The 26,553-nt window shown below is 49.0% G+C and overlaps 1 protein-coding gene across 1 annotated transcript in view; it reads left to right on the top strand.

Annotated features, from left to right (window-relative positions):
- The window catches only part of kcnk17 (potassium channel, subfamily K, member 17), a 33,494-nt gene extending 8,031 nt beyond the window's left edge, over nucleotides 1-25,463 (top strand). The window contains exons 2-5 of the mRNA XM_055636339.1: nucleotides 19,398-19,512; nucleotides 20,383-20,549; nucleotides 22,298-22,466; nucleotides 25,176-25,463. Coding sequence (XP_055492314.1) covers nucleotides 19,398-19,512; nucleotides 20,383-20,549; nucleotides 22,298-22,466; nucleotides 25,176-25,363 — 639 coding nt within the window. The 3' untranslated portion in view covers nucleotides 25,364-25,463. The remainder of the gene's footprint in view (nucleotides 1-19,397; nucleotides 19,513-20,382; nucleotides 20,550-22,297; nucleotides 22,467-25,175) is intronic.
- The last annotated feature ends 1,090 nt before the right edge of the window (nucleotides 25,464-26,553 follow it).

Here is a 26,553-nt window from a genome sequence, read left to right as displayed (position 1 = left end):
ATGGAGTGAATGGAAGACAGACACAAAATGTTGTAGTAATTCGGCAGGACAGGCAACATCTCTGGAGAGAAGGAATGGGTGACGTTTCGGGTTGAGACCCACAAAGTTACTCCAGCTTTTTGTGTCCAGCTTGACCAGAGGTCCTAGCCTCGGAATTAAAGTACGTTCCTTTAGGAAGGAGATGAGGAAGAATTTCTTTAGCCAGAGGGTGGTGAATCTGGAATTCTTTGCACACAGAAGGCTGTGGATATTTTAAAGTCAGAGATAGATGGATTCTTGATTAGTACGGGCGTCAGGGGTTATGAGGAGAATGGGATTAGGAGGGAGAGATGGATCAGCCATGATTGAATAGCAGAGTAGCCTTGACGGGCCGAATGGCCTAATTCTGCTCCTATCATTTATGACCTTATCATATGCAAGGAGAGTGTGGGAAGCTGGAGTAGATAATGCAGGCGCCCCAGCTGAGATATATAAGTCATCATGAGATGTGGGTGAGGTGACGGAAAACAAGAGGATGGTTCATTGTGTACCATTATTTACGAAGGGCTGCAGAGAAGAAGCTGGGAACTATAAACTGGAGAAACTAACATCTGTGGTAGGAAAGTTGCTGGAGGGGATTCGTGAAGGATGGCCTTGGCACTTATTAGTTGGGAGGTTATGTGACAGTTGTGCAAGGTGCTGGTGAAGCCGCCTTTGGAGAATTATGTTCTGTTTTGGTCACCCTGCTGCAGGAAGGATTCCATTGAGTTGGAAATTACGTGGGGAATAACCATGGTGAACGCATAGAGCCTTTCACTCAGGGTAGGGGATTCAAAAACAAGTGGACGTACGATACAATACGATAGAACTTTATTTATCCCAGGAGGGAAATATATCTGACACCAGTCATAAAACACAAAATACATGAAACATGAGTGGAAAGGATTGGGGAGTTGGGGGGGTGGGGGGAGTCAGTCTACCCCATGACAGAAGGGGGAGGAGTTGTACAGTGTGATAGCCACAGGGACGAAGGATCTCCTGTGGCATTCTGTGCTGCATCTTGGTGGAACCAGTCTGTTGCTGAAGGTGCTCCTTAGGTTGACCAGTGTGTCATGGAGGGGGTGAGCTGTATTGTCCGGGATGCTCCGCAGTTTGAGGAGCATCCTCTCCTCCAAGACCACCTCCCTTGAATCCAACTCCAACTCCTCCCCCAGGATGGAGCCGGCCTTCCTGGTGAGTTTGTTGATCCTGTTGCCGGCAGTGAAGAAGATGGCACTGGCCACCACCAGTTGATAGAACATCTGCAGCATCTTACTGCAGATGTTGAAGGAGCGGAGCCTTCTCAAACAGTACAGCCGGCTCTGTCCCTTCTTGTACAAGACCTCAGCATTCCTGGACCAGTCCAGTTTACTTTCCAGGTACACTCCAAGATATTTGTACTCCCTGGTAAACTGCACATCCACACCATTGATGGAGACAGGAGAAAGGGATATTCCTCTCCTCCTAAAGTCCACCACTAACTCCTTAGTCTTGTTGGTGTTGAGCTGCAGGTGATTCAGCCCACACCACTCAACAAAGCCGTTGACCACACCTCTGTATTCAGCTTCCCTCCCCTCACTGATGCAGCCCACAGTTGCAGAGTCATCTGTATATTCCCGCAGGCGACAGAGTTATATCTGAAGTCTGAGGTGTAGATAGTGAACAGGGAGGGAGAGAGGACCATCCCCTGTGGGGCCCCTGTGTTGCTCACCCCAATATCCGAGGCACAGTTCTGTAGCCTGACAATTTGTAGTTAAACATGTTTAAAGTGAAAGGGGAAAGATTTAAATGGAACCCGAGGGGCAACGTTTTCACACAGAGGGTGGTAGGTACATGGAACGTGCTGCCAGTGGAGTCTGTTGAGTGAGGCAGGTACAATAGCAAAATTTAAAAAACACTTGGAGAGATATGTGGATAATTAAGGTTTTGAGGGTATGAGCCAAATGCGGGCAAATTGGAACTAGCTTCTTCTTCTTTCGTGTGGCGTGCACAACCTAAAGTTGTTGGACAACTTGTTCTATTTGATCTTCCGTTTGTGCACGTCGAGTTGATTGTATTAGTCGAAACAGGACGGTCTACGTGACGGTTGCAATCTCCCACCCCTTGGAACTATCTGAGATGGGGCATCTTGGTCGGCACGGACGGGTTGGGCCGAAGGGCCTGTTCCCATGCTGTTTGTCTCTATGATTTTAAGAATTGTTACAAGCAGAAGCCCAGAACCAGACCCTTCTTCAAGAAACGTCACCCATTCCTTCTCTCCAGAGTTGCTGCATGTCCCGCTGAGTTACTCCAGCTTTTTGTTTCTATCTTCGGAGGGATATGGATTATCAACAGGCAGGTAAGAGACCTGTTTCTGTGCTGTACTATTCTAGGTTCTATACTCTGTTGCTCTAGATTTTTTTTTAAGACGGCAACACATGTGGACAGAGTAATGAAGAAGGCATTTGGCATGCTTGCCTTCATTGCTCAGGGTATTGGGTACAGGAGATGGGATATAATGTTCCAGCTATACAAGAGGATGGAAACAAGGAACTGCCGATGCTTGTTAACAAAGAAAAAGACACAAGGTGCTGGTGTAACTCAGTGGGTCAGGCAGCATGCTGTTTAGTTTAGTGATACAGCATGGAGTCAGGCCCTTTGGTCCACCGGGGCCTCACTAACCAACGACTGCACGTTCATACTAGTTCTATCCGACACACTAGGGACAATTTCTATATTACTAAAAGTTTGATCTTGACCACTTCCTGTTCAAGAAGAAACTACAGATGCGGGAAAATCGAAGGTAGACAAAAGTGCTGGAGAAACTCAGCGGGTGAGGCAGCATCTACCGAGCGAAGGAAATAGGCAACGTTTCGGGCCGAAAACCCTTCTTCAGACTGGTGTCGTTGCTTTTTCTTGGTATAACTGAAAATGGCTAAAATTACCTATTTCCTTTGCTCCATAGATGCTGCCTCACCTGCTGAGTTTCTCCAGCATTTTTGTCTACCAAGGTCACTATAATCATCAGTCTGAAGAAGGTTCTCGACCTGAAACATCACCCATTGCTTCTCCCCAGAGATGCTGCCTGTCCCGCTGAGTTACTCCAGTATTTTGTGTATATCTTCGATTTATACCAGCATCTGCAGTTCTTTCCTACTCACTATAATTAAAGATGCTCTTGGTAATGTCTAATGACGTAGAATATAGAACATACAGGAGGAAGGATCCCAATCTGAAACATCATCTATCCATGTTCTCCAGAGATGCTCCTTGACTCGCTGAGTTACTCCTGCATTTTGTAGAAAACTTGCCCCGCACTATCTATCTATCTATTAATATATAAAACTCAAATCCGTCCGCCTGCAGTACGGATCCCTTCCTGCCTTTCGATTCGTTCCCGCCGTGTGATGTCACAATGCCTGATGCTCGCGGACGTCCAATCGGAATGGATCCATTTGCATGTACGGCTTTCCGGCCGCGTTTCTTCCTTTGATTCTCCGCAACTCCGAAACCGGACACAGAATCGCCGACATCTTTTCCATTTCGGTAGAGATTTCGCTTTTCTTTCTAAGTATCCGCTCCTCATTACATTTCGTCGTGTTTGAGTACACTTTTTTAATCAAATCCTTCACCCCCCCCCCCCCCCCCAAATATTTCAAAAATAAACTGGATTCTCACCCACACAAGCAGCACCAGCCCATGGTGAATGTTCCATCGTGTGATGTCACAATGCCCAATGTTCACATATGTCCAATCGGAATGGATTCATTTACATATGCCTTTGCAGGAGCCCAGCCCATGGTGAACGTTCCATCGTGTGATGTCACAATGCCCAATGCTCAAATACATTGTTGCCATAGAGAACGCTCAGTGATTATTCAAATTCTTCACTAACTGTCATTCTGATTTTGCTTGTGAAGTGAAAAGTCCTGAATTGCATTTGTCTGATGCAGGAAGATTGTTCCAGATGTTGGGGAAGTCCAGGACACGCGGGACACAGTTTAAGGATAAAGGGGAAATCCTTTAGTACTGAGATGAGGGAAACATTTTTCACACAGATAGTGGTGAGTCTCTGGAACTCTGCCACAGAAGGTAGTTGAGGTCAGTTCATTGGCTATATTTAAGAGGGAGTTAGATGTGGCCCTTGTGGCTAAAGGGATCAGGGGGTATGGAGAGAAGGCAGGTACGGGATACAGGTGCACAACCTTTTATCCGAAAGCCTTGGGACCAGACACTTTTCGTAATTCAGAATTTGTCGGTCTTCGGAATGGAAATTTTTTAGCGTAGATTTTAATGGCTAGCTCAGTGGTAGAGTGTTCGGCTCATATCCGCAAGGTCGCGAGTTTGCGCCTTGATCCCAGCAGTTACTCGGTCGCGAGTTTGAATCTTCAATGTCGTTTTTTCTTGCAGAATAAATGTTTGTATGAAATGCAGTGTAGGAGAGGTGTACTGACTGTGTGGGCAGAACTTTGGAAGTGATTGCCCACCAGTCTAAAAAGCCGCTGTGTCTCCCTGTCCCTGGGATAGCAGGGGGCGATCAAACAGCACAATACCCCCCTCCCCCTCCAACTCCAGAGGAATCCGCTCCCCGATGGGCCGCTACGGCGACAAGTGGCAGTTTGTCCACAGCCCGAGCTGCGCCACCCCAAGAACACCTTGCACACCATCAGCTTCTGCCCCTACGTGTTCCTCTGGAGTTGGAGCGGGGCTGGGCTGGAGTTGCTGCTGGCTGTGGTCACACACATGGCCGGGAAGCAGAGGGGTGTAGGTGGGGTGAAACTGAAGGGAGCGACAATCTGCTGCTGCCTGCACGCTGAGTTAAAAAGTTCCCACGCAAGACTCATGATACACTGTGTATCGTGTCTACCGTCGAAACTTTTTAACTCAGCGGGCAGGTAGCAGCATATTGTCAATTATTAACCCTCCCGCGCAATATACCCTCACCTTCTCTTTTATGGATGGGGATTTAGTTCCCCTTTCTTCGAGGACCGACCGGAGGTTCCGCTGTCACCTCTGCGGGCCGCCCTCGGTGAACGTCCTGTCTCCTGTCCCTGGAATAGTAGGGGGCGATCAAACAGCACAATACCCCCCTCCCCCTCCAACTCCAGAGGAATCTGCTCCCCGATGGGCCGCTATGGCAACAAGTGGCAGTTCGCCCACAGCCCGAGCTGCGCGACCCCAAGAACAAGACGCACCCCTTGCACACCATCAGCTTCTGCCCATACGGGGAGCGTGTTCCTCTGGAGTTGGAACGGGGCTGGGCTGGAGTTGCTGATCTGGGATCTCCGTGCTTGCAGTGGGCCTGGGGGTCGGTGTTCCATTGGTCCTGATGTCTCCGGTGACTGGCACTGTGCTGCTAGCATCGCGACGTGAAGACAGTACAAAGCCCCCGCGCCGGTGCAATGAGCGGGGAGCTGGAGAGGGGAGGGAAGGTATCACACACATGGCCGGGAAGCAGAGGGGTGTAGGTGGGGTGAAACTTAAGGGAGCGACAATCTACTGCTGCCTGCATGCTGAGTTAAAAGTTCCCACGCAAGACTCACGATACACTGTGTATCGTGAGTCTACCGTGGGAACCTTTTAACTCAGCTGGCAGGTAGCAGCATATTATCAATTATTAACCCTCCCGCGCAATATACCCTCACCTTCTCTTTTATGAATGGGGATTTAGTTCCCCTTTCTTCAAGGACCGACCGGAGGTTCCACTGTCACCTCTGCGGGCCGCCCACGGTGAACGTTTTCAAGGACCTTTCTTCAAGGACCGAAAAAATGTCGCTATTCGGAGGTTTTCGTTATTTGGATCTTCGGATAAAAGGTTGTGCACCTATACTGAGTTGGATGATCAGCCGTGATCATATTGAATGGAGAATGGTGCAGGCTCGAAGGGCCTAATGGCCTACTACTGCACTTAATTTCTATGTTTCTATGTGTCCCTCTCCTCACCCCTCTCCCTTTGCCACCCATCTCTCTCTCCCCCACCCCCCTTCCCTCTCTACCATCACCCCCTTCCCTCTCTACCACCACCCCCTTCCCCCTACCCCTCTGTCCCTCCTACCACTCCCGCTACCCTACCCCTACCCCTCCCTCCCTCCCCACTCTTCACACTTCTCTCCCACTCTCTCCTCCCCCTCTCCTCACCCCCATCCCTCCCCTCTCTCCCCCACCCCCCCCTTCCCTCTCTACCCCACCCCCTACCTTCTCTCCCCCCCACACCCTTCCCCTATCCCTCTGTCCCTCTTCCATCACTCCCGCTACCCCCTCTGCTCCTCCCTCCCCACTCTTTCCCCTCTTTCCCCCCCCCCTCTCCCCCCCCACCCTGCTGCCCCCACCCTCCCCATCCCCCCTCCCCCAAAGCTCTCTCCCCATCCCTCACCCCCCCTCCCCCGCTCTCCTTTCCCTCCCAAATCTATCCCGTTTCCTCGTCCTCCCTCCCCTCTTCTCACCCCCCTGCAAAAACGCCGTTGGGGAAACAGACCATAGAGGGAGTACAGAGAAGGTTCAACAGACTGATTCCTGGGATGTCAGGACTTTCAAATGAAGAAAGACTGGATAGACTTGGCTTGTACTCGCTAGATTTTAGAAGATTGAGGGGGGATCTTATAGAAACTTACAAAATTCTTAAGGGGTTGGACAGGCTAGATGCAGGAAGATTGTTCCAGATGTTGGGGAAGTCCAGAACAGGGATAAGGAAGTCCAGAACAGTCACAGTTTAAGGATAAGGGGGAAATCCTTTATGACCGAGATGAGAAAAACATTTTTCACACAGAGAGTGGTGAATCTGTGGAATTCTCTGCCACAGAAGGTAGTTGAGGCCACAGTTCATTGGCTATATTTAAGAGGGAGTTAGATGTGGCCCTTGTGGCTAAAGGGATCAGGGGGTATGGAGAGAAGGCAGGTACAGGATATTGAGTTGGATGATCATCCATGATCATATTGAATGGTGGTGCAGGCTCGAAGGGCCGAAGGGCCTACTACTGCACTTAATTTCTATGTTTCCCTCTCCTCACCCCTCTCCCTCTCCTCACCCCTCTCCCTCTCCTCACCCCTCTCCCTCTCTCTCTAACCCCCCTTCCCTCTCTACCCCACCCCCTTCCCTCTCTCCCCACCCGCCCCCTTCCCCCTACCCCTCTCCCCCTCCTCCCCTCTCTCCCCCACCCCCCCCCCCCCCCATCTCTCTCTCCCCATCCCCCTCTCTCTCACCCCTACCCCCGCTCTCCTTTCCCAAATCCCAAATCTGTCATGTTTCCTCCCTCCTCCTCTCCCCTCCCTCCCCTCCCCCTCCCTCCCTCCCCCCCCCCCCCCCCCCCCCCCCCCCCCCCCCCCCACCCACCTGTGAGTTTTGGGGGGGTGATTAATTTGAGTGTGATGCCGCAGCCCCCCCTCCCCCTCTCCCCCCCCCCCCCCCCGAAACGCTGTTGGGGAAACAGCTTTACTAGTTAATATATAAAACTCAAACCCATCTGTCCGCCCTGCAGTACGGATCCCTTCCTGCCTTTCGATTCCATGGTGAATGTTCCATCGTGTGATGTCCCAATGCCCAATGCTCACATATGTCCAATCGGAATGGATTCATTTACATATGCCTTTGCAGGAGCCCAGCCCATGGTGAACATTCCATCGTGTGATGTCATAATGTCCAATACTCAAATACATTGTTGCCATAGGGAACGCTCAGCGATTATTCAAATTCTTATGTTTCTATGTGTCCCTCTGCTCACCCCTCTCCCTCTGCTCCCCCTGCCTCCATCTCTCTCCCCCACCCCCCTTCCCTCTCTACCACCACCCCCTTCCCTCTCTACCACCACCCTCTTCCCCTACCCCTCTGTCCCTCATCCACCACTCCCCCGTCCCTCTTCTACCACTCCCCTACTACCCCTCTACCCCTCCCTCCCTCCCCACTCTTCCACTTCTCTCCCACTCTCTCCTCCCCCTCTCCTCACCCCTCTCCCATCCCTCTCTCTACCCCACCCCCTTCCCTCTCCCATCCCCCCCACACCCTTCCTCTATCCCTCTGTCCCTCTTCCATCACTCCCGCTCCCCTCTCCTCCTCCCTCCCCACTCTTTCCCCTCTTTCCCCCCCCCCCTCTCCCCATCCCTCCCTCCACCCCTCCCTCCCCCCATTCCCCCTCCCCCAAAGCTCTCTCCCCATCCCTCACCCCCTACCCCGCTCTCTCCTTTCCCTCCCAAATCTATCCCGTTTCCTCCTCCTCCCTCCCCTCTTCTAACCCCCCCGCAAACGCCGTTCGCAAACGCCGTTGGGGAAACAGATGTCACAATGCCCAATGCTCAAAGGCATTGTTGCCATAGAGGGAGTACAGAGAAGGTTCACCAATGGAGAGAGTACAGAGGAGATTTACTAGAATGTTGCCAGGGTTTCATCAACTAAGTTACAGAGAAAGGTTGAACAAGTTGGGGCTTTATTCTTTGGAGCGCAGAAGGTTAAGGGGGGACTTGATAGAGGTCTTTAAAATGATGAAAGGGATAGACAGAGTTGACGTGGATAAGCTTTTCCCACTGAGAGGAGGGAAGATTCAAACAAGAAGACATGACTTGAGAATTAAGGGACAGAAGTTTAGGGGTAACATGAGGGGGAACTTCTTTACTCAGAGAGTGGTAGCTGTGTGGAATGAGCTTCCAGTGAAGGTGGTGGAGGCAGGTTTGTTTTTATAATTTAAAAATAAATTGGATAGTTATACGGACGGGAAAGGAATGGAAGGTTATGGTCTGAGCGCAGGTATATGGGACTAGGGGAGAATACGTGTTCGGCACGGACTAGAAGGGTCGAGATGGCCTGTTTCCATGCTGTAATTGTTATATGGTTATATGGTTAAGGTTCACCAGACTGATTCCTGGGATGTCAGGACTTTCATATGAAGAAAGACTGGATAGACTCGGCTTGTACTCGCTAGATTTTAGAAGATTGAGGGAGGATCTTATAGAAACTCCTGATTACATTTTGTCGTATTTATGTAAGCATTTTTAATCAAATCCTTCTCCCCCCCCTCCCCCCCCTCCCAATATTTAAAAAAAAACTGGCATCTCACCCATAGAATCAGCTCCTGGTGAACGTTCCATCGTGTGATGTCACAATGCCCAATGTTCACATATGTCCAATCGGAATGGAATCATTTACATATGCCTTTGCAGGAGCACCAGCACCCGCTGAACGTTCCATCGTGTGATGTCACAATGTCCAATGGTCAAAGACATTCTTGCCATAGAGGGAGTACAGAGAAGGTTCACCAGACTTATTCCTGGGATGTCAGGACTTTCATATGAAGAAAGACAAGATAGACTCGGCTTGTACTCGCTAGAATTTAGAAGATTGAGGGCAGATCTTATAGAAACGTACAAAATTCTTAAGGGGTTGGACAGGCTAGATGCAGGAAGATTGTTCCAGATGTTGGGGAAGTCCAGAACAAGGGGTCACAGTTTAAAGATAAGGTGGAAATCCTTTAGGACAGAGATGAGAAAAACATGTTTCACACAGAGAGTGGTGAATCTCTGGAATTCTCCGCCACAGAAGGTAGTTGAGGCCAGTTCATTGGCTAGATTTAAGAGGGAGTTAGATGTGGCCCTTGTGGCTAAAGGGATCAGGGGGTATGGAGAGAAGGCAGGTTACTGAGTTGGATGATCAGCCATGATCATATTGAATGGTGGTGCAGGCTCAAAGGGCCGAATGGCCTACTACTGCACTTAATTTCTGTTTCCCTCTCCTCACCCCTCTCCCTATCCCTCTCTCTCCCACCCATCCCACTCTCCCCCACCCCCCTTCCCTCTCTACCCCACTCCCTTCCCTCTCTCCACCCACCCCCTTCCTCTTACCCCTCTGTCCCTCTTCCACCACTCCCCCTACCCCTCTCCTCTTCCCTCCCCACTCTTCCATGTCTCCCCCTTCCCCCTCCACTCTCCCTCCCCACTCTTTCCCCTCTCTCCCCCCCCCCCCCTCTCCCACTCCCTCCCTCCTCACATCCCTCCACATCCCCCCCTCCCCCACATCTCTCTCCCCCATCCCCCTCTCTCTCCCCCTACCCCGCTCTCCTTTCCCTCCCAAATCTGTCCCGTTTCCTCCTCCTCCTCCTCCTCCCCTCCCCTCCCCTCTTCTCACTTCCCCCCCCCCCCCCCCCCCCACCTGTGAGTTTGGGCGGTGGTTAATATGAGTTCTCCCCCTCCCCCCCCCCCCCCCCCCCCCCACGCACGCTGTTGGGGAAACAGTTACGCTAGTTAATATACCAACGGGTCTGCACTTGGTCTAGTATATCTGTAAAACTCTGGGGCCATCCGACCGACTGCCGTCCGGCGCCCTTCCTCCTTTTCGATTCGTGCCCGATACTCGCAGAAGTCCAATCGGAATGGCCGATGCTCGCAGATGTCCAATCGGAATGGATTCATTTGCATGTACGGCTGCCGGCTGCATTTCTTCCTTTGATTCATTGCCACGCCCAATCCAGCCGCTCAATCTCCGAGATATTTTCCATTTCGGTAGAGATTTCGCTTTTCTTTCTAAGTATCCGCTCCTCATTTCATTTCGTCGTGTTGAAGTATACGTTTTTAATCAAATCCTTCTCCCCCCCCCCCCCCCCCCCCCCCCCCCCCCCCCCCCCCCCCCACCCAAAAAGAAACTGGCTTCTCCATTTACATGCCAGCTTCCAACACACTTCGAAACAAAGTTGCAAGACAGGAACACTCTGAACTTTTCACTGCTGCAGCAGGCAGGGGAGGTGCCATTGGATTTTTTTTTTAATCCACTGCTGAGGATGGCAGGGCAGTGCTGGAATCTTACTTTTGAGAACGGCTTCAGTTCCATTGGAGGAGACGGGTGCATGGTGGAATATTGGGTTGGGGGATCACACCATTGGGGGAGCAGACCCAACGGGTCTGCACTTGGTCTAGTCTCCTTTAAACTTTGCCCCTCTCACCATAAAGCTATGCACTTTAGTCTTTAAATTTCCATCCTGGGGAAAACAGTTCTGACTGTATAATAGTAAGATTAAATGAGAACTTACCAGTTTGAAGTTTGATCTGTATTTTATGAGGAGTTACGATGAGGGATTACGTGAAGAACCCGTCCAGCACGCATGCGCGCCATACTTCAAAGCAGCTGTGTGGAAGCACAGAAACAACATAATAATTGAAATAAACATAGTAAAGAAAAGGAGAACTAAGTTACCAGTTGATCTCTATAATTGAGGGTGGGAGCGGAGGGCACGTAATCCTTCATCGTAACTCCTCATAAAATACAGATCAAACTTCAAACTCGTAAACTCGTTTAATCTTACTATTTCACGTGAGTGACTATGTGAAGATTTTAAAGCTCTGTGATTTCAAACCGTGTAATAGTTCATACTTCACTCGCTGCCGAAGTCATCCAAGGGAGGAAGTATGTTATCGTAATCAACCATGAATCTGTTTGTAAAATAATAATGGTATTTATTTGAACAATAACAAAAAGAAAATAATGCTCCCCCGGGCTTAAATTATATGTTTGCAGAATCCAAAATTCAAAGTCAAAGTAAACTTTATTGTCAATTCAAATAATGCAACAAGTAGTTACACAGAGGATTGAAATTGCGTTTCCCCATAATCCAAATGTGCAAGTAATATTTATAACACAGACAGACTATATACCAATAAAGATAGACAATGGACATATACATTATATAAAATATTCACAGTGTGCTAGAGTGTAGTAACATTTTAAGGTATGTTATTAAGGTGCAATAATAAAGGTGCAATATAGAAAAGTGCAAATAGCATACTGCAGACATTGAGTTAAAGTTATTTTGACAGTCAGTTGGTCTTTGTTTGTGTAATGTTCATGGAATTTTCTTGTGTGTGTTGAGTAGTCTGATGGCCTGAAGGTAAAAGCTGTTTTTGAATCTGGTGGTTTTGCTCCGCATGCTGCGGTAGCGCTTGCCGGATGGTAGGAGGGTGAACAGTTTGTATGCTGGGTGGGTGGTGTCTTTGATGATATTGGTTGCTCTCTTGCGACAGCGAGATGGGTATAAGTCCTAGATTGCTGGTTGAGGTGATCTGGTGATCTTCTCCGCTGTCCTCACCACTCTCTGTAGGGCCTTCTTGTCAGCAGCAGAGCAACTGCCATACCAGACTGAGAGACTGCTGGTAAGAATGCTCTCAATGGCATCCCTGTAAAAAGTGGTGAGGGCAGAAGGGGGGAGGTCGGCTCTCCTCATCCGTCGAAGGAAGTGGAGGCATTGCTGTGCTTTCTTGACTAGGGATATGGTGTTGGTGGACCATGTCTGATCATCTGTGATGTGCACTCCCAGGAACTTGGTGCTTTTCACAGACTCCACTGCACTGACATTGATGGTGAGTGGGGTGTGTGCTGTCTGTTTCTTCCTAAAGTCCACAGTTATTTATTTTGTTTTATTGACATTGAGTTGAAGGTTATTGATGTCACACCAGTTGATGAGTTGTTGTACCTCCTCTCTGTAGGCTGAGTCGTCATCGTGGCTGATGAGACCCACCACTGTTGTGTCATCTGCGAACTTGATGATGTGGTTCGAATTATGTTTGGCACAACAGTCATGTGTCATCAGCATGAACAAAAGAGGGCTCAGCACACATCCCTGTGGGATCCCGGTGTTCACGATGGTGGTCTCTGATGAGTTTTTGCCAACTCATACTGTCTGTGGTCTGTCGGTGAGGAAGTCCAGTAACCAGTTGCATAGTGGGGTGCTGATGCCTATTTCGCCGAGTTTATTCACCAGGTGTTGGGGGATGACTGTGTTGAAGGCAAAGCTGAAGTCGATGAACAGCATCCGCACGTAACTGTTATTGTTTTCCAGATGAGCCAGGCTTAGGTGGAGTGCTGTTGCTATGGCATCATCAGTGGAACGGTTGGGACGGTATGCAAACTGAAATGGGTCTAGTGTAGAGGGGAGACTGAATGTTATGTGGGCCTTGACCAACCTTTCAAAGCACGTCATCATGATGGATGTGAGTGCTATGGGCCGGTAGTCGTTCAGTGTTGAGGCTGGGGATTTCTTGGGTAGCGGTATGATGGTGGTGGCTTTGAAGCATGCTGGTATGATGGCTTGGCTCAGAGAGGTGTTGTGGATGTCAGTGAGAACATCTGTAAGTTGGTCAGCACAGTCTCTGAGCACACGCCCCGGTATGTTGTCAGGACCTGCAGCTTTTCTGGGTTTCACCTTGAGTAGGGTCCTCCGCACATCAGCTGGGTCCAGGTGAAGTGTTTCATGGTCTGGGCAGGGAGGGGATTTTGTTGGTGTGATGGTGTTGTCCTCCTCAAACCGGTTGAAGAAGGTGTTAAGTGTGTTGAGGAAGTCTGTGTTGTCCTCGCACGGTTGGGGTGTTGGCCTGTAGCCGCTGACAGACTGGATGCATATAAAACAGGTTCTGCTAACGGCTTGTCGTAGAATAATTGGAATGTTTTCTCCATGGACCACCCCGCTGTAGCCACGATGTGGTCTAATGGCACGTCCATTCTTTTAGCCACCGACATGGATGCTGCCCTGGTGGAGTGAATGTGTAAACATCAGTATCCACTCCAGCAGCTCCCAGTACCTGCTTGAGCTATCTGGAGATGGTTTGGCTCGCCACCCGACCATGAGGTTTTTTGTGGCTGACCTATAGAGCTTTTTCCCTCCCTCGGGAATCTTTTGTTGTGTTGATGTATCACAGCAAATGAGTCATGACACATAACCGAGGGTCAGGTGGGTATGCTCGGAATTCCATAACAAGGCCTGAAGTTCTTGGTCTGCTCTGCTTTACCACCTCCTGAATGGTAAATGTTATATGGTGTGGTGTTATAACCATGTTGTCCAGTCTGAGTAAGTGGAGGGACTGGACCCTTTGTGCTGAGACTAGTGCCATCAGCATGACCGTTTTCAGGATTAGCTGTTCCAGAGTGAGGGATCTGGCTGGTGACCATCCACTTAGGTATGTCAGGACAACACTGACATCCCAGATCTTGGTATACCTAGGTCTTGAGTGGTTTGAATTGAAGATCCCTCTCATTAGTTTGATCACCAGCGGATGAGACCCTTTGGCCTGTTGTCCTGGTGCCTGTCTTAGGTAGGCTGACAGTGCACTTCTAGCACCATTGATAGCGCTATAGCTCAGTCCTTCATCATGGTGGAGGCCGGCCAGGAACTCCAGTACATTTGTTACAGTGGTTGATGTGTAGGTTGTCCCTGTTCTCGAGCAGTATGTTTCCCACTTCCTTATGCTCGAGAGGTATTGTTTCCTGGTGGACATACGGTGGGACGCTGTCATCCTGTCCATGGTCCTGTTATATAATCCCAGGTCCAGCAATGGTCTTTTCAGAATCTGCAACCCAGTAGGTTATTTCTGTCATGGGATGGATGACTTATGCCTGACACCGGGTGAATCAATAGTTCTGGACTACTGGGAATGGTCATTGGTGTTTCAATGACCCTGTCAAGGACCACTGGGAATCATGGCTGTGTAGGCCAGTCGAGTACTACCAAAATGCCTAAAGCAGAGTCCATCTGTATTTTGTGTAGTACCCGACTGATGAGGCAGAAGGGGGAAAGACATAGAAAAAATAGTTCCCCCAGTCCAGCGCGAACGCATCTATCGCTGCTGCCTCAGGGTCTGGTTCCCAAGCGACATACATCGGTATCTGGTGATTCAGTCGGGATGCAAAGAGATCGATATCTGGTGTGCCATATTGCTTTGTGATTTCAGCAAATACTTTAGGATTTAACATCCATTCGGTGTTAACATTGAACTTGCGTGACCTGGTGTCTGCCACTGTATTTAGCTTACCTGGTAGGTAAGTTGCTGATAGCCAAATATGTTTATCGACACACCATTGCCAGATTGTCACATGATATCGATTTTATCCCGCCCATATGGTTAATATAGGCCACCACCGTGGTATTATCAATCTGTAAACGAACATGCAAATGGTGCATATTTGTACAATATGCTTTTAAACCATAGAACGCACCCAACATTTCCAAATACTTTATGCCCAGTGTCTGTAGTAGTGATGATTCTAGGTTAGTCTATCTACCACCTGTGCTGGATACGGTATTAGTTGTTCCCCAGCCTTGAGCACTGGCATCCGTTTGTATAGTTAACATTGGGTTATTGATGACGATAGGACTGGAACTATGTCAAATGTTCTCTATCCACCATTGTAACTCTGATATTGCTTCAATGGGTAACTTCATGTTTCGGCCAAAATGACCTGCATGTCATTTTAACGCTTCCACCTTTGCTCTTTGTAAGTTTTGATAGTGCAAAGGTCCAAATTGTGTAGCTGGAAATGCTGCTACTAGTTTCCCAATTACTCTTGCCACTTGTCGGATGGTTGGTCGATTGTTAACCATTAAATTGTTACACGTCTGTACCAATTCTGCTGATTTCTCTTTTGGCAACGTTACAGACATGTGGACTGAGTTAATTGTGAATCACAGACAGTCCATAGTTATGGATGGCGTCAACTTAGATTTATCTGGATGTAAGACAAATCCCAAGGTTTCAAACAAATGTTTAGTAGCTAACACAGCTGATATAGCTAATTCCATGGTTTTGCCTACTATCAAAATATCATCAAGATATGCCATGACAATATGTTTTTGTTTTCTTAATATTGCCAAGGCTGGTTTTAATATCTTGGTAAACAGTCTTGGGGCTGATAGCCATTAGGCAATGCTTTGAACTGCCATCCAGGTACATTTTAGGTATCTACGATGATCCTTATGAATAGGTACTGAATAGTAGGCATCTTTTAAATCGATGCTTGCCATAAAGTATCCTTTGGAAATCAGTTGTTTGGCAGTTACAAATGTTACAATTTTAAAGTGTATATACTTAACGAAAGTATTTAATGTAGTTAAGTCAATGATGATGCGACATCCACCATCTTTTTGGGTTGTGGTAAATATATTTGAGACAAATTCCAAAGGTTCATGTTTAGATTTCTCATTGATAACCTTTGTAAGTAACCTCACCAATTCTGCTTGACCCTCTAGTTTTTCTTTTAGTGAGAGGGTAAAACCCCTTTGGGATGCATGCTCAACTGGTGGCATGTTTTCTTGAATAAATTCAATTTTGTACCCACGAATACTGTTAAGTATATAACTATCATGTGTGATAGTCCTCCATGCTTCCATGAACAGGTGTAATCTCCTCCCTGTTAGTACAGTTCCCCCACTTTTTATGTGCTGGTAGGAACCAGACCCACCTACCTCTATAGTTATTCGTGTGTTTCTTTCTTCTGTTTCTGATTCTTCATCTGTCGGGGTGGAGCTGGGTGGGGGGGCACATTTTCCATGGGGACCGCTCTGGGTCCTGGCCTAAAAAAGGCTTACGTGTATGTGGGCAACGAGCTTTCACCAGTCCCATGAAATTGACGTTGACTGGTGGATGCGATGGGGTACTGCCGTCTGGGTTGAGTGGCTCTGCTCGTTCCGGGGCCTTCCCTCATGGGGCCAAATGCTTTGGATTCCTCTTCCAGGTTTTTGACTTGTTTGGGCAAGTCCTTGCCAAATAGCAGGATCTGTGGTTCTGAGGTCGGTGTTCTGCACAGTCCTGCAAATTTTGGATTGAGGGCAGGTCTTATTGCTTCCTTACGGAGGGTATTGATCTCTTACTGAGTGTTACACAGTAGAGCCAGGGTATCTTGCTGATTGGTAGTCATGTGTACCCCGTCCACGGAACGAGCATAGGAGGTAATAGCTGACGTCAGGAGCTTCAGTATACGTTGCAGTTTCAATTCTTGGGTTCTGATACCCTGCCCAATGTACCCCCAGATTTGACTATTGATGGCAGGTACATTGAGTGAAACGCAGTTCTCAGGAGGCGAGTAGAGGTCCAACACCTCATTGACTACCTGTTCTTGCAGTGGTTTAAACGACAGGTAGTCAATGCTGGCCGCCAGCTTAGGCTGCAACGGCCGCCCCGCTCGTGCTGTAGCCACGTAGCGGTTCACCACACCCAGCAGCTCTCCATACGGCTGAAGCGGCCACCTTAGCCGCTCTCGGGCGGTGAGTCTTCCGCACCGGATTCGTCAGAGTATACCGGCCGGTCCGACTTCCGTTTTGCCTTACCTCCAGCCCGCTGCTGTTGTTCAGGCTGTGCTAGCGGTACTGGGCTCGGCTCGGAATTTCTGTCGGTAACTGTGGACCACAGCATGTATGGTCCAGGTGCCGCCAGTCGCCCCCCACTGATGGAACTCTCCTGTTCCGTCGGAGTCGAACGGGGAGCGACCTTTTTTCCCTGTTTTGCCTTGTTCATCCTGCGAGTGCACAAAACAGAACAAGGATTTGGAAAAATACAACCTCAGAGTAAGTTACTTACCTGAGGGTCCCGTTTTTAAACTTCTAGCGGGAGCTCCTGTACTCCCGTTCGTCGTTGTTGCACTGCGTGAGGTGAGGAATAGTGGAACAGGGAAGTAGAGGGTTTACGGTGGGAGGGAGTGAGTGACAGGGTAGGGGAAAGGAGAAGGAGGGAGAGGTGAGGGAGGGAGTGGAGAGGGGAGGAGGAGAGGGGAAAAAAGGGGCAGGGTGGAGTGGAGGGGGTGAGAGTGCTGGGGATGAGGGGGAATGGAGGAAGATCGGGGTAGGAAGAGGGATGGTGAGGTAATGGAGGAAGGGAGAGGGAGGGAGGGGGTGAGGGGAGGAAGCAGAGGAGGGGGTTGGTGGAGGGTGGGGAGAGGGAACATAATGGAGCTGGGGAATAGGGGACTGAAGAGTGAGAGTGAGGTGTTCACATTGATCTGATTTTTTGCAAGTTATTGCCATGTCAGCACAGTTGGGGGCTATGGGTGAGTGGTCACTCGGCCTCCCTTGTGACAGGGACCCAAGGGGTCCCACTTGGTCTAGTATCTATCTATCTATCCATTATATATTAAAACTGTGTGGCTGCCGCCTGGCAACCGTCCGGCTGCCTTTCAGCCTTTTAATTTGTTCCATCGTGTGATGTCACAATGCCCAATGCTCGCAATCGGGATGTCCAATCGGAATGGATCCATTTACATGTATGGCTGCCGGCTGCCTTTCTTCCTTTGATTCCTTGCCACGCCGAATCCAGACGCAGAATCGCCGAGATCTTTTCCATTTCGGTAGAGATTTCACTTTTCTTTCAAAGTTTCCACTCCTGATTACATTTCGTCGTGTTTATGTACACATTTTTAATCAAATCCTTCTCCCCCTCCCCCCCTTCTCCCCACTCACTCATTTTGTCGCCTCCTGCTGGCCAGCGACCATAACGGCTGCTGGTGCCCGCATCTCGCCTAAAAGACACCATTTAAAAACAGCCGCACTGCTGATTCCTGAGCCGCTTGAGTTGGAGGACCACGCCTCCCGTGGGGGCTACGGGTAGGGAACAGCTGCGTTGGGGAAGCAGACCCAACGGGTCTGCACTTGGTCTAGTTAACTATTAAAACTCTGATCTTGTATGTGCATGTGTGTGTTTGTGTGTGTATAATCACATCTTCTTGAAAACACAACGTGCTAACGGTAAAGATTTTACACATTCCAGTAGTGATTTATCCCGTGAAGTCAAAAAAGGCCTTATCTGAAAATGTCATGCTTTTTTTCAGGAGTTAATAATGAAAATGTTCAAGAATCTGACAAAACTTTGAATTTGAAAACTACTGTCTTTCGCTGATGACGTAAAAATGGCTGTGCTTGCCGCCATCTTGCTTGCGCTGCGAGTGACGTTGCCCCCCCATTTGAATCGAATTCTTGCGGAGAGGCTTCATTTACAACAACAAAAAAATCACCATTTTCATTATAGGGTGATGGGATATGGAGGAGTTGTGAAACGGGAGAGGAGGGGGATAGACAGGGGAGAGGGAGGGGAAAGTGGGGGAGGTGAGGAGGGAGAGTTGGGGTGTAGGCGGATAGAGGGAGAGGAGTGGGGAGTGGGGGAGGTAGGGAGTGGGGGATAGAGGGAGCGGAGGGCAGTTTGGGAGGTGAGGAGGGAGAGTGGGGTAGTGGGATAGGTGGGAGGTGAGGAGTGGGGAAGGTGGGGGGGGATAGAGGGATAGGAGGGGCATAGGGAGGGGAGAGGGGGTTACGGAGGGAGGGAGGGAGTGACTGAGGGTAGGGGAAAGGAGAGGGAAGGAGAGGTGAGGGAGGGAGTGGAGGAAAAGAGGGGAAGAAGAGGGAGGGTGAAGAGGGGGGATGATGGGGAATGGAGGAGGATAGTAGGAAAAGGGATGGCGAGACGCAGTTGGGAGAAGGTTGCCGTGACTCATGTCACAACGGGAATCTCTGGCGTCACAAATTTCCTACATGGTATAATATTAATATTATAATAATATATTTGCTGCATATAATTTATTTCCCCAGACAAATAGCAACCAATTTCAGCAATGTCTTCAGGTTTCAGATGGCTTTGGAGATGTTTCATTCACCTTTATCTCTCCTTTGTTTAAGATTATTATCGACGCTTGGGAGAAAGGTGTCAACCCGTCAGGAAACTCCACTAACCCAAGCAACTGGGACTTCAGTAGCTCATTTTTCTTTGCAGGGACTGTGGTGACTACGATAGGTAAGCATCCCTATTCAAAGAACATGCAATTACATTGATTTCTGCTTTTATTTTCGTACTTTAACTTCCTGAGTGGGACCAAAGTTCAACTTAGTGAGACATGAAACCGGATCGGAGAGCAATCTCGTCATTTTAAGCAACGCATACACTTCGGTTTTTGACTGAAATTATAGCTGGTTGGAAAGATGGTTAGCTGATGGGCTGCACGGTGGCGCAGCGGTAGAGTTGCTGCCTCACAGCGCCAGAGACCCGTGTTCTATCCTGACTATGGGTGCTGTCTGTGTGGAGTTTGTATGTTCTCCCTGTGACCTGCGTCGGATTTCTCCCGCATTCCAATGACCTGCTGGGTTGTAGGTTAATTGGCTACTGTAAAAATGTTCCTAGTACGTGGGATAGAACTAGTGTAGAGGGTGATCACTAGTTGGGCCGAAGGGCCTGTTTCCATGCTGTATCTAAGTCTAAAGGAAATCGCTCATTGTGACATGCTTCATTTAGTTTCGAGGTACAGCACGGAAACAGACCATTCGGCCCACCGAGTCCACGCCGACCATCGATCACCCGTTCACACTAGTTCTAGGTCAGTCCACATTTCTCTCCCTGCACACTAGGTGCAATTTACAGAGGGCCAATTAACCTACAAACGCACGTCTTTGGGATGTGGGAGGAAACCGGAGCATGCGGAGAAAACCCACGCAGTCACGGGGAGAAACGTGCAAAATCCCTACAGACAGCATCCAAGGTCAGAATCGAACCTGGATCACTGGCGCTGTGAAGCAGCGACACTACCTGCCATCCCAGTTTTCAATGCTATTTAACAGCGGATGGAATGCTAAAGAGAACTAGACTCCATTTTTTTTGCCATTTGTCCAGGCTTTGGAAATCTCTCTCCCAGCACAGTTGGGGGACAAGTCTTCTGCGTGTTCTATGCACTATTTGGAGTCCCTTTGAATCTAATTTTTTTGAAGCACCTCGGGGGAAGTATGAATGGTCATTTAAAGAGGCTGGAGAGAAATGCCCAGCAGTCAAGAAATTCCAGGGTGAGCATAACATCCGAGCGACAAATGGGGGTCTCTGTCCGTAACAATAAACAGATAGTCAGTAAACAATAAACAATAGACAGAAGGGTTTCCACCCAAAATGTCACCCATTCATTCTCTCCAGAGATGCTGTCTGTCCCGCTGAGTTACTCCAGCATTTTGTATCTTACAGAATCTTGCAGAGTCTAATAGAAACATATAAAATTCTTAAGGGATTGGACAGGCTGGATGTAGGAAAAATATTCTCGATCTTGGGGGAGTCCAGAACCAGGGGTCACAGTTTAAGAATAAGGGGTAGGCCATTTAAGACTGAGATGAGGAAAAACATTTTCACCCAGAGGGTTGTGAATGTGTGGAATTCTCTGCCACAGAAGGCAGTGGAGGCCAATTCATTGGATATAGTCAAGAGAGAGTTGGATATAACTCTTGGGGTTAATGGAATCAAGGGATATGGGGAGAAAGCAGTAACGGGGTACTGATTCTGGATGATCAGCCATGATCATATCGAAGGGCCAAATGGCCTACTCCTGCACCCATTCTCTATGTTTCTATGTGTCTGTCTTCGGTGTAAACCGGCATCTGCAGTTCCTTCCTACACATACAGTGAAAAGCTGATGGGTGGGCAATTGGACATTAGGATGGGAAGGGTTTAGACGGGGTGCAAAGACTCTTATTTTAAATGTCACAAAATGTTTGCAGAAAATGAGCTATTAATTGAGATATTGAGGTTGAGCAGGCTCGGACTTTATTCCCTGAAGCACAGGAGAATAATGGGTGATTTTACAGAGGTGTAAAAACATCATGAGGGGAATAGATCGGGTGAATGCACAGAGTCTCTTTCCCAGAGTAGGGGAATCGAGAACCAGAGGGCATAGATTTAAGGTTAAGGGAGGGGAGGACAGATTTAATAGGAATTTGAGGGGTAACATTTTCACACAGAGGGTGGTGGGTGTATGGAACGAGCTGCCAGAGGAGGTAGTTGAGGCTGGGACTATAAGAACATTTCAAAGACATTTGGACAGGTACATGGATAGGACAGGTTTCGAGGGATATGACCCAAACGCGGGTAGGTGGCACTGGGGTAGATTGGTATTATGGGATGGCGTGGCTAAGTTGAGCCGATGGGCCTGCTTCCATTCTATGTGGCTCTAACAAAGTGTGTAGGAAGGAACTGCAGATGCTGGTTTAAACCGAAGACAGACACAAAATGCTGGAGTAACTCAGCGGGACAGGCGGCCTCTCTAGAGAGAAGGAAACGGGTGACGTTTCGGCTCGAGACGGGCCTGAAGAAGGGTGTTGATCAGAAACGTCACTCTTTCCTTCTATCCTGAGATGCTGCCAGTTACTCCAGCTTTTTGTGTCTACTGACTCTAAGAGATACAGCGTGGAAACAGGCCCTTTGACCCAACTTGCCACACCGGCCAACAATGTCCCAACTACACTAGTCCACCCTGCCTGCGCTTGGTCCATATCCCTCCAAACCTGTCCTATCCATGTACCGGTATAACTGGTTTCTTAAACGATGGGATAGTCCCAGCCTCAACTACCTCCTCTGGCAGCTCGTTCCATACACCCACTTTCCTTTGTGTGAAAAAGTTATCCCTCGGATTCCAATTAAATCTTTTCCCCTTCACCTTGAACCTATGTCCGCTGGTCCTAGATTCACTTACTCTGGGCAAGAGACTCTGTGCATCTACCCCATCTATTCCTCTCATGATTTTGTACAGTTGTTGTCTCTTCCCCTGCAGCAAGCAATGAAGATTTTGACAGTGACATTCTTCTTCACGTTTGGGACGGTTATCATCCTGGTGTTTCCACCGCTGATCTTCAGTTACGTAGAAGATTGGACCTACGGAGAGAGCTTTTACTTTGCCTTCATCACCCTCAGCACCATTGGATTTGGTGATTATGTTGTAGGTATGACCAGATGCCCCATGGCTCAATGGTTAGTTTTAGCTTTAGAGATGCAGTGCGGAAACAGGCCCTTCGGCCCACTGAGTCCACGCCGACCAGCGATCCCTGCACACTAACACTGTCCGACACACACTGGGGACAATTTACACTTACACCAAGCTAATTAACCTACAAACCTGGGCGTCATTGCAGTGTGGGAGGAAATCGGATATCACGGAGTAAACCCTTGCGGCCACGGGGAGAATGTACAAACTCCATACAGACAGGATCGAACTGGGGTCTCTGGCGCTACAAGCACTGTAATGCCCCTGTCCCACTTAGGAAACCTGAACGGAAACCTCTGGAGACTTTGCGCCACATCCAAGGTTTCCGTGCGGTTCCCAGAGGTTCCCGGAGGTTTTTGTCAGTCTCCCTACTTGCTTCCATTACCTGCAACTTCCGGCAACCACCTGCAACCTCCGGGAACTGCACGGGAACCTTGAATGGGGCGCAAAGTCTCCAGAGGTTTCTGTTCAGGTTTCCTAAGTGGGACAGGGGCATAAGACTGCGACCCTACACTGCGCCACCGTGCCAAAGGTACATTGAGATTCTATTTATGCATACAGTGCAGTAAGATTATTGCCGCACGTAAACACAATCCCAGATTGTGTACAGAATGTATGTAAACAGTCCACTGAGTCCGTATGCAAGAACGGCCGGGTTTTGTCTCCATTTCCAAAGTCCCAGCTACAGTTGGCCATCAAGGCCCGTTGCAGCCGTCCCCTCCGTCTGGATCATCCCGTGAACCGTCGTCCCTCTCCTCGCCCGCCCACCTTCTTGCCCCGGGGGGGGGGGGGGTCTCCCGCAGCCAACCTGTAGGGTGCGGTAGATAAAACCCCTGTTCTACTCATCTGCCCTTTGTTCCTGTGACCGTCGCCCACTCCCTCCACGATACACCAATGGTTTTGCATGGGTGGGAAAATGTTTAGTTCAGTGTAGTTTATTGTCACGTGTACCGAGGTAAATGTGTAAAAAGCTTTTGTTGCGTGCTAACCAGTCAGCAGAAAGACAACGCATGATTACAATCGAGCTGTCCACAGTGTACAGATACATGGTAAAGGGAATAATGTTTAGTGCAAGATAAAATCCAGTAAAGTCCGATCAAGGATAGTCCGATGGTCACCAAAGAGGTAGATAGTAGTTCAGCACTGCTCTCTGGTTGTGGTAGGATGATTCAGTTGCCTATTAACAACTGGGAAGAAACTGACCCTGAATCTGACGGTGTGCGTTTTCACACTTCTGTACCTTTTGCCTGATGGGAGAGGGGCGAAGAGGGAGTGGCCAGGGTGAGACTCGTCCTTGATGATGCTGCTGGCCTTGCCGAGGCAGCGTGAGGTGTAGATGGAGTCAATGGAAGGGAGGTTGGTTTGTGTGATGGGGAAGGTTTAAAGCAGATTTACAAGGCAAGTTGACATCTTTCTGCCTGGTATCTGTAGAATAATGATCTTAAATAAATAAAAGAGGGAACCATTAATAAAGCATTTCCGTAGCCATCGGAAATCTGAATGGATTTCTGAAAATGCTTGCTACGTGCAGATAAGATTAGTTTAATATGACATCATGGAGACACAGGGAACTGCAGATGCTGGTTTGCAAAACAGAGGCACAAAGTGCTGGAGTAACCCAGCGGCAGCACCTCTGAAGAATATGGATAGGTGACATTTCGGATCGGGATACTTTGTCAAACTGATTGTAGTGGGGTTGGGAGGGGTGGGGGTTAGAAAGCTGGAAGAGAAATTCTTCAGAGATGCTAACGCCCATTTATTTGAATCCGTGTGGCATAGGAGGATGAGGGGTATCGTATTAAGGTGTACAAGATCATGAGGGGAATAGATAGCACTAATGTGTAGTAAAGAGTATTTCATGCAGGGTTGGAGAATCAAAAACAAGGGGACATGGGTTTAAGGTGAGAGGGGAAAGATTTAATAGGAACCTGTGTGGAAACCTTTTTCAAACAGAGGGTAGTGGGTGTGTGGAATGAGCTGCCGGAGGTGATAGTTGAAGCAGGTACGATCTTTAGTCAGAGGGTGGTGAATCTGTGGAATTCATTGCCACAGAAGGCTGTGGAGACCAAGTCAGTGGATATTTTTAAGGCGGGTGTCAGGGGTTATGGGGAGAAGGCAGGAGATTGGGGTTGAGAGGGAAAGATAGATCAGCCATGATTGAATGGCGGAGTAGTCTTGATGGGCCGAATGGCCTAATACCGCTCCTAGAACTTATGAACAGCATGAAAAAAACATTTGGGACAGGTAGAGTAGATGGAGAGGAAAGGGTTAGAGGGATTGTTCCAGAAAGAACTGCAGATGCTGGAAAATCAAAGGTACACAAAAATGCTGGAGAAACTCAGCAGGTGCAGCAGCATCTATGGAGTAAAGGAAATAGGTAACGTCTTCTTCTTCTTCTGAAGAAGAAGGGTTTCGGCCCGAAACGTTACCTATTTCCTTCGCTCCATAGATGCTGCTGCACCCGCTGAGTTTCTCCAGCATTTTTGTGTACCTAAGGTTTAGAGGGATGTGGGCAGGTGGGACTTAGTCCAGATGGGGCATCTTGGTCGGCATGGACAAGTAGGGCTGAAGGGCCTGTTACTGTGCTGTGTGACTCTATGACCTTGTTGTGTGTGGACATCGTGTGGTCCCGTGCTGTACTGATCTAAGTGCCGTGCTCTTGTTTCAGGCACGGACCCGGACAAGCACTACATCCCCATCTACCGGAGCCTGGCAGGGGTGTGGATCGTGGTCGGACTGGCCTGGATGGCGCTACTCTTGAACGTGGGCAGCGGAGTGGTCGAGCGGGCGGTCCGGCAGCGGAAGAGGTCAAGGCAGGAAGACAAGCACAGCCCCAAGGAGGAATGCTGCACCTAGCTCCACACTGCTGCCTCTCTCATTGTGACTACCTCGCCCCCTGTTTAGACCCGCCTCTAACCCCCTCTCCTCTCCTCTCCTCTCCGTCCTCCACGGCCAATCCCAGAATTCCCAATCAGAATCAGTGCTGACGCTCAGGTCTTTCCTTACTGCCAAGGTGTTTGAGGTTCTGACGGGCATTGGTTCAATAGAAGGCAGCGAGTCCCACCTCCCAGTCAATAGAGCTTCTGCCTCACAATTCCACAGACCCGGGTTCGATCCTGTCCTCCGCAGCTGCCTGTGTGTGGAGTTTGCACGTTCCCCCTGTGACCGCGTGGGGTTTTTTCTCCGGTGCTCCGGTTTCCTCCCACATCTCAAAGACGTGCGGGTTTGTAGATTAATTGCCCCTGCAAGTGAGTGGGTGAGTGGTTGAATTTGGGGTGTGTTGGTGAGAATGTGGGCGGAATAAGAATAAAATGGGTTACTGGATTAGTGCAAAGATCGGGCAGTCACGTTGGGGCAGTGGTAGAGTTGCTGCCTCAACCGCGCTAGAGTCCCGTATTTGATCCTGACTGCCGATGCTGTCTGTGTGGAGTTTGAACGTTCTCCCCATGACCGCGTGGGATTTTTCTAGGTACTACAGGTTTTTTCCCACCCTCCAAAGACCTGTGGGTTAATTGGCTTCTGTAAATTGTCCCTAGTGTGTTTACGATAGAACTAGTGTATGGGGTGATCGCTGATCAGCGCAGACCCAGCGGGCTGAAGGGCCTGTTTCCGCGCTGTATCTCTAAAGTCGAAAGAAAAGTCTCACGTCTAATGAGTGGTTGATGTTTAGTGCAGAACTGGTGGGCCGATCGGCCTCTTTCTGTGATGTTCTCTCATGATTCTATAGAGGCATACGAGTCAAATGCGGGCAGGTGGGATTAGTGTAGATGGGACATATTGGTCGGCATGGGCAGGTCGATTGGAAGGGCCTGTTTCCACACTGTATAACTATGTTTCAATGACTTTCAATGGTTATTCATTTATTGTTTCAAATACAAGTGCTATTCGGAGTTCAAATGTTATGAATAAGGGCAGGACAGGGGTGGAGAGGGTGGAGCTGCTGCCTCACAGCGTCAGAGACCCGGGTTCGATCCGGACCTCGGGTGGTGCTTGTGTGAGTTTGCACATTCTCTCTATGCCCACATGGGTTTCCTCCGGATGCTCTG

Source organism: Leucoraja erinacea, chromosome 5 (assembly GCF_028641065.1).
Source record: "Leucoraja erinacea ecotype New England chromosome 5, Leri_hhj_1, whole genome shotgun sequence".
Lineage (NCBI taxonomy): Eukaryota > Metazoa > Chordata > Chondrichthyes > Rajiformes > Rajidae > Leucoraja > Leucoraja erinaceus.
This window is presented reverse-complemented; position numbering and strand designations above follow the sequence as displayed.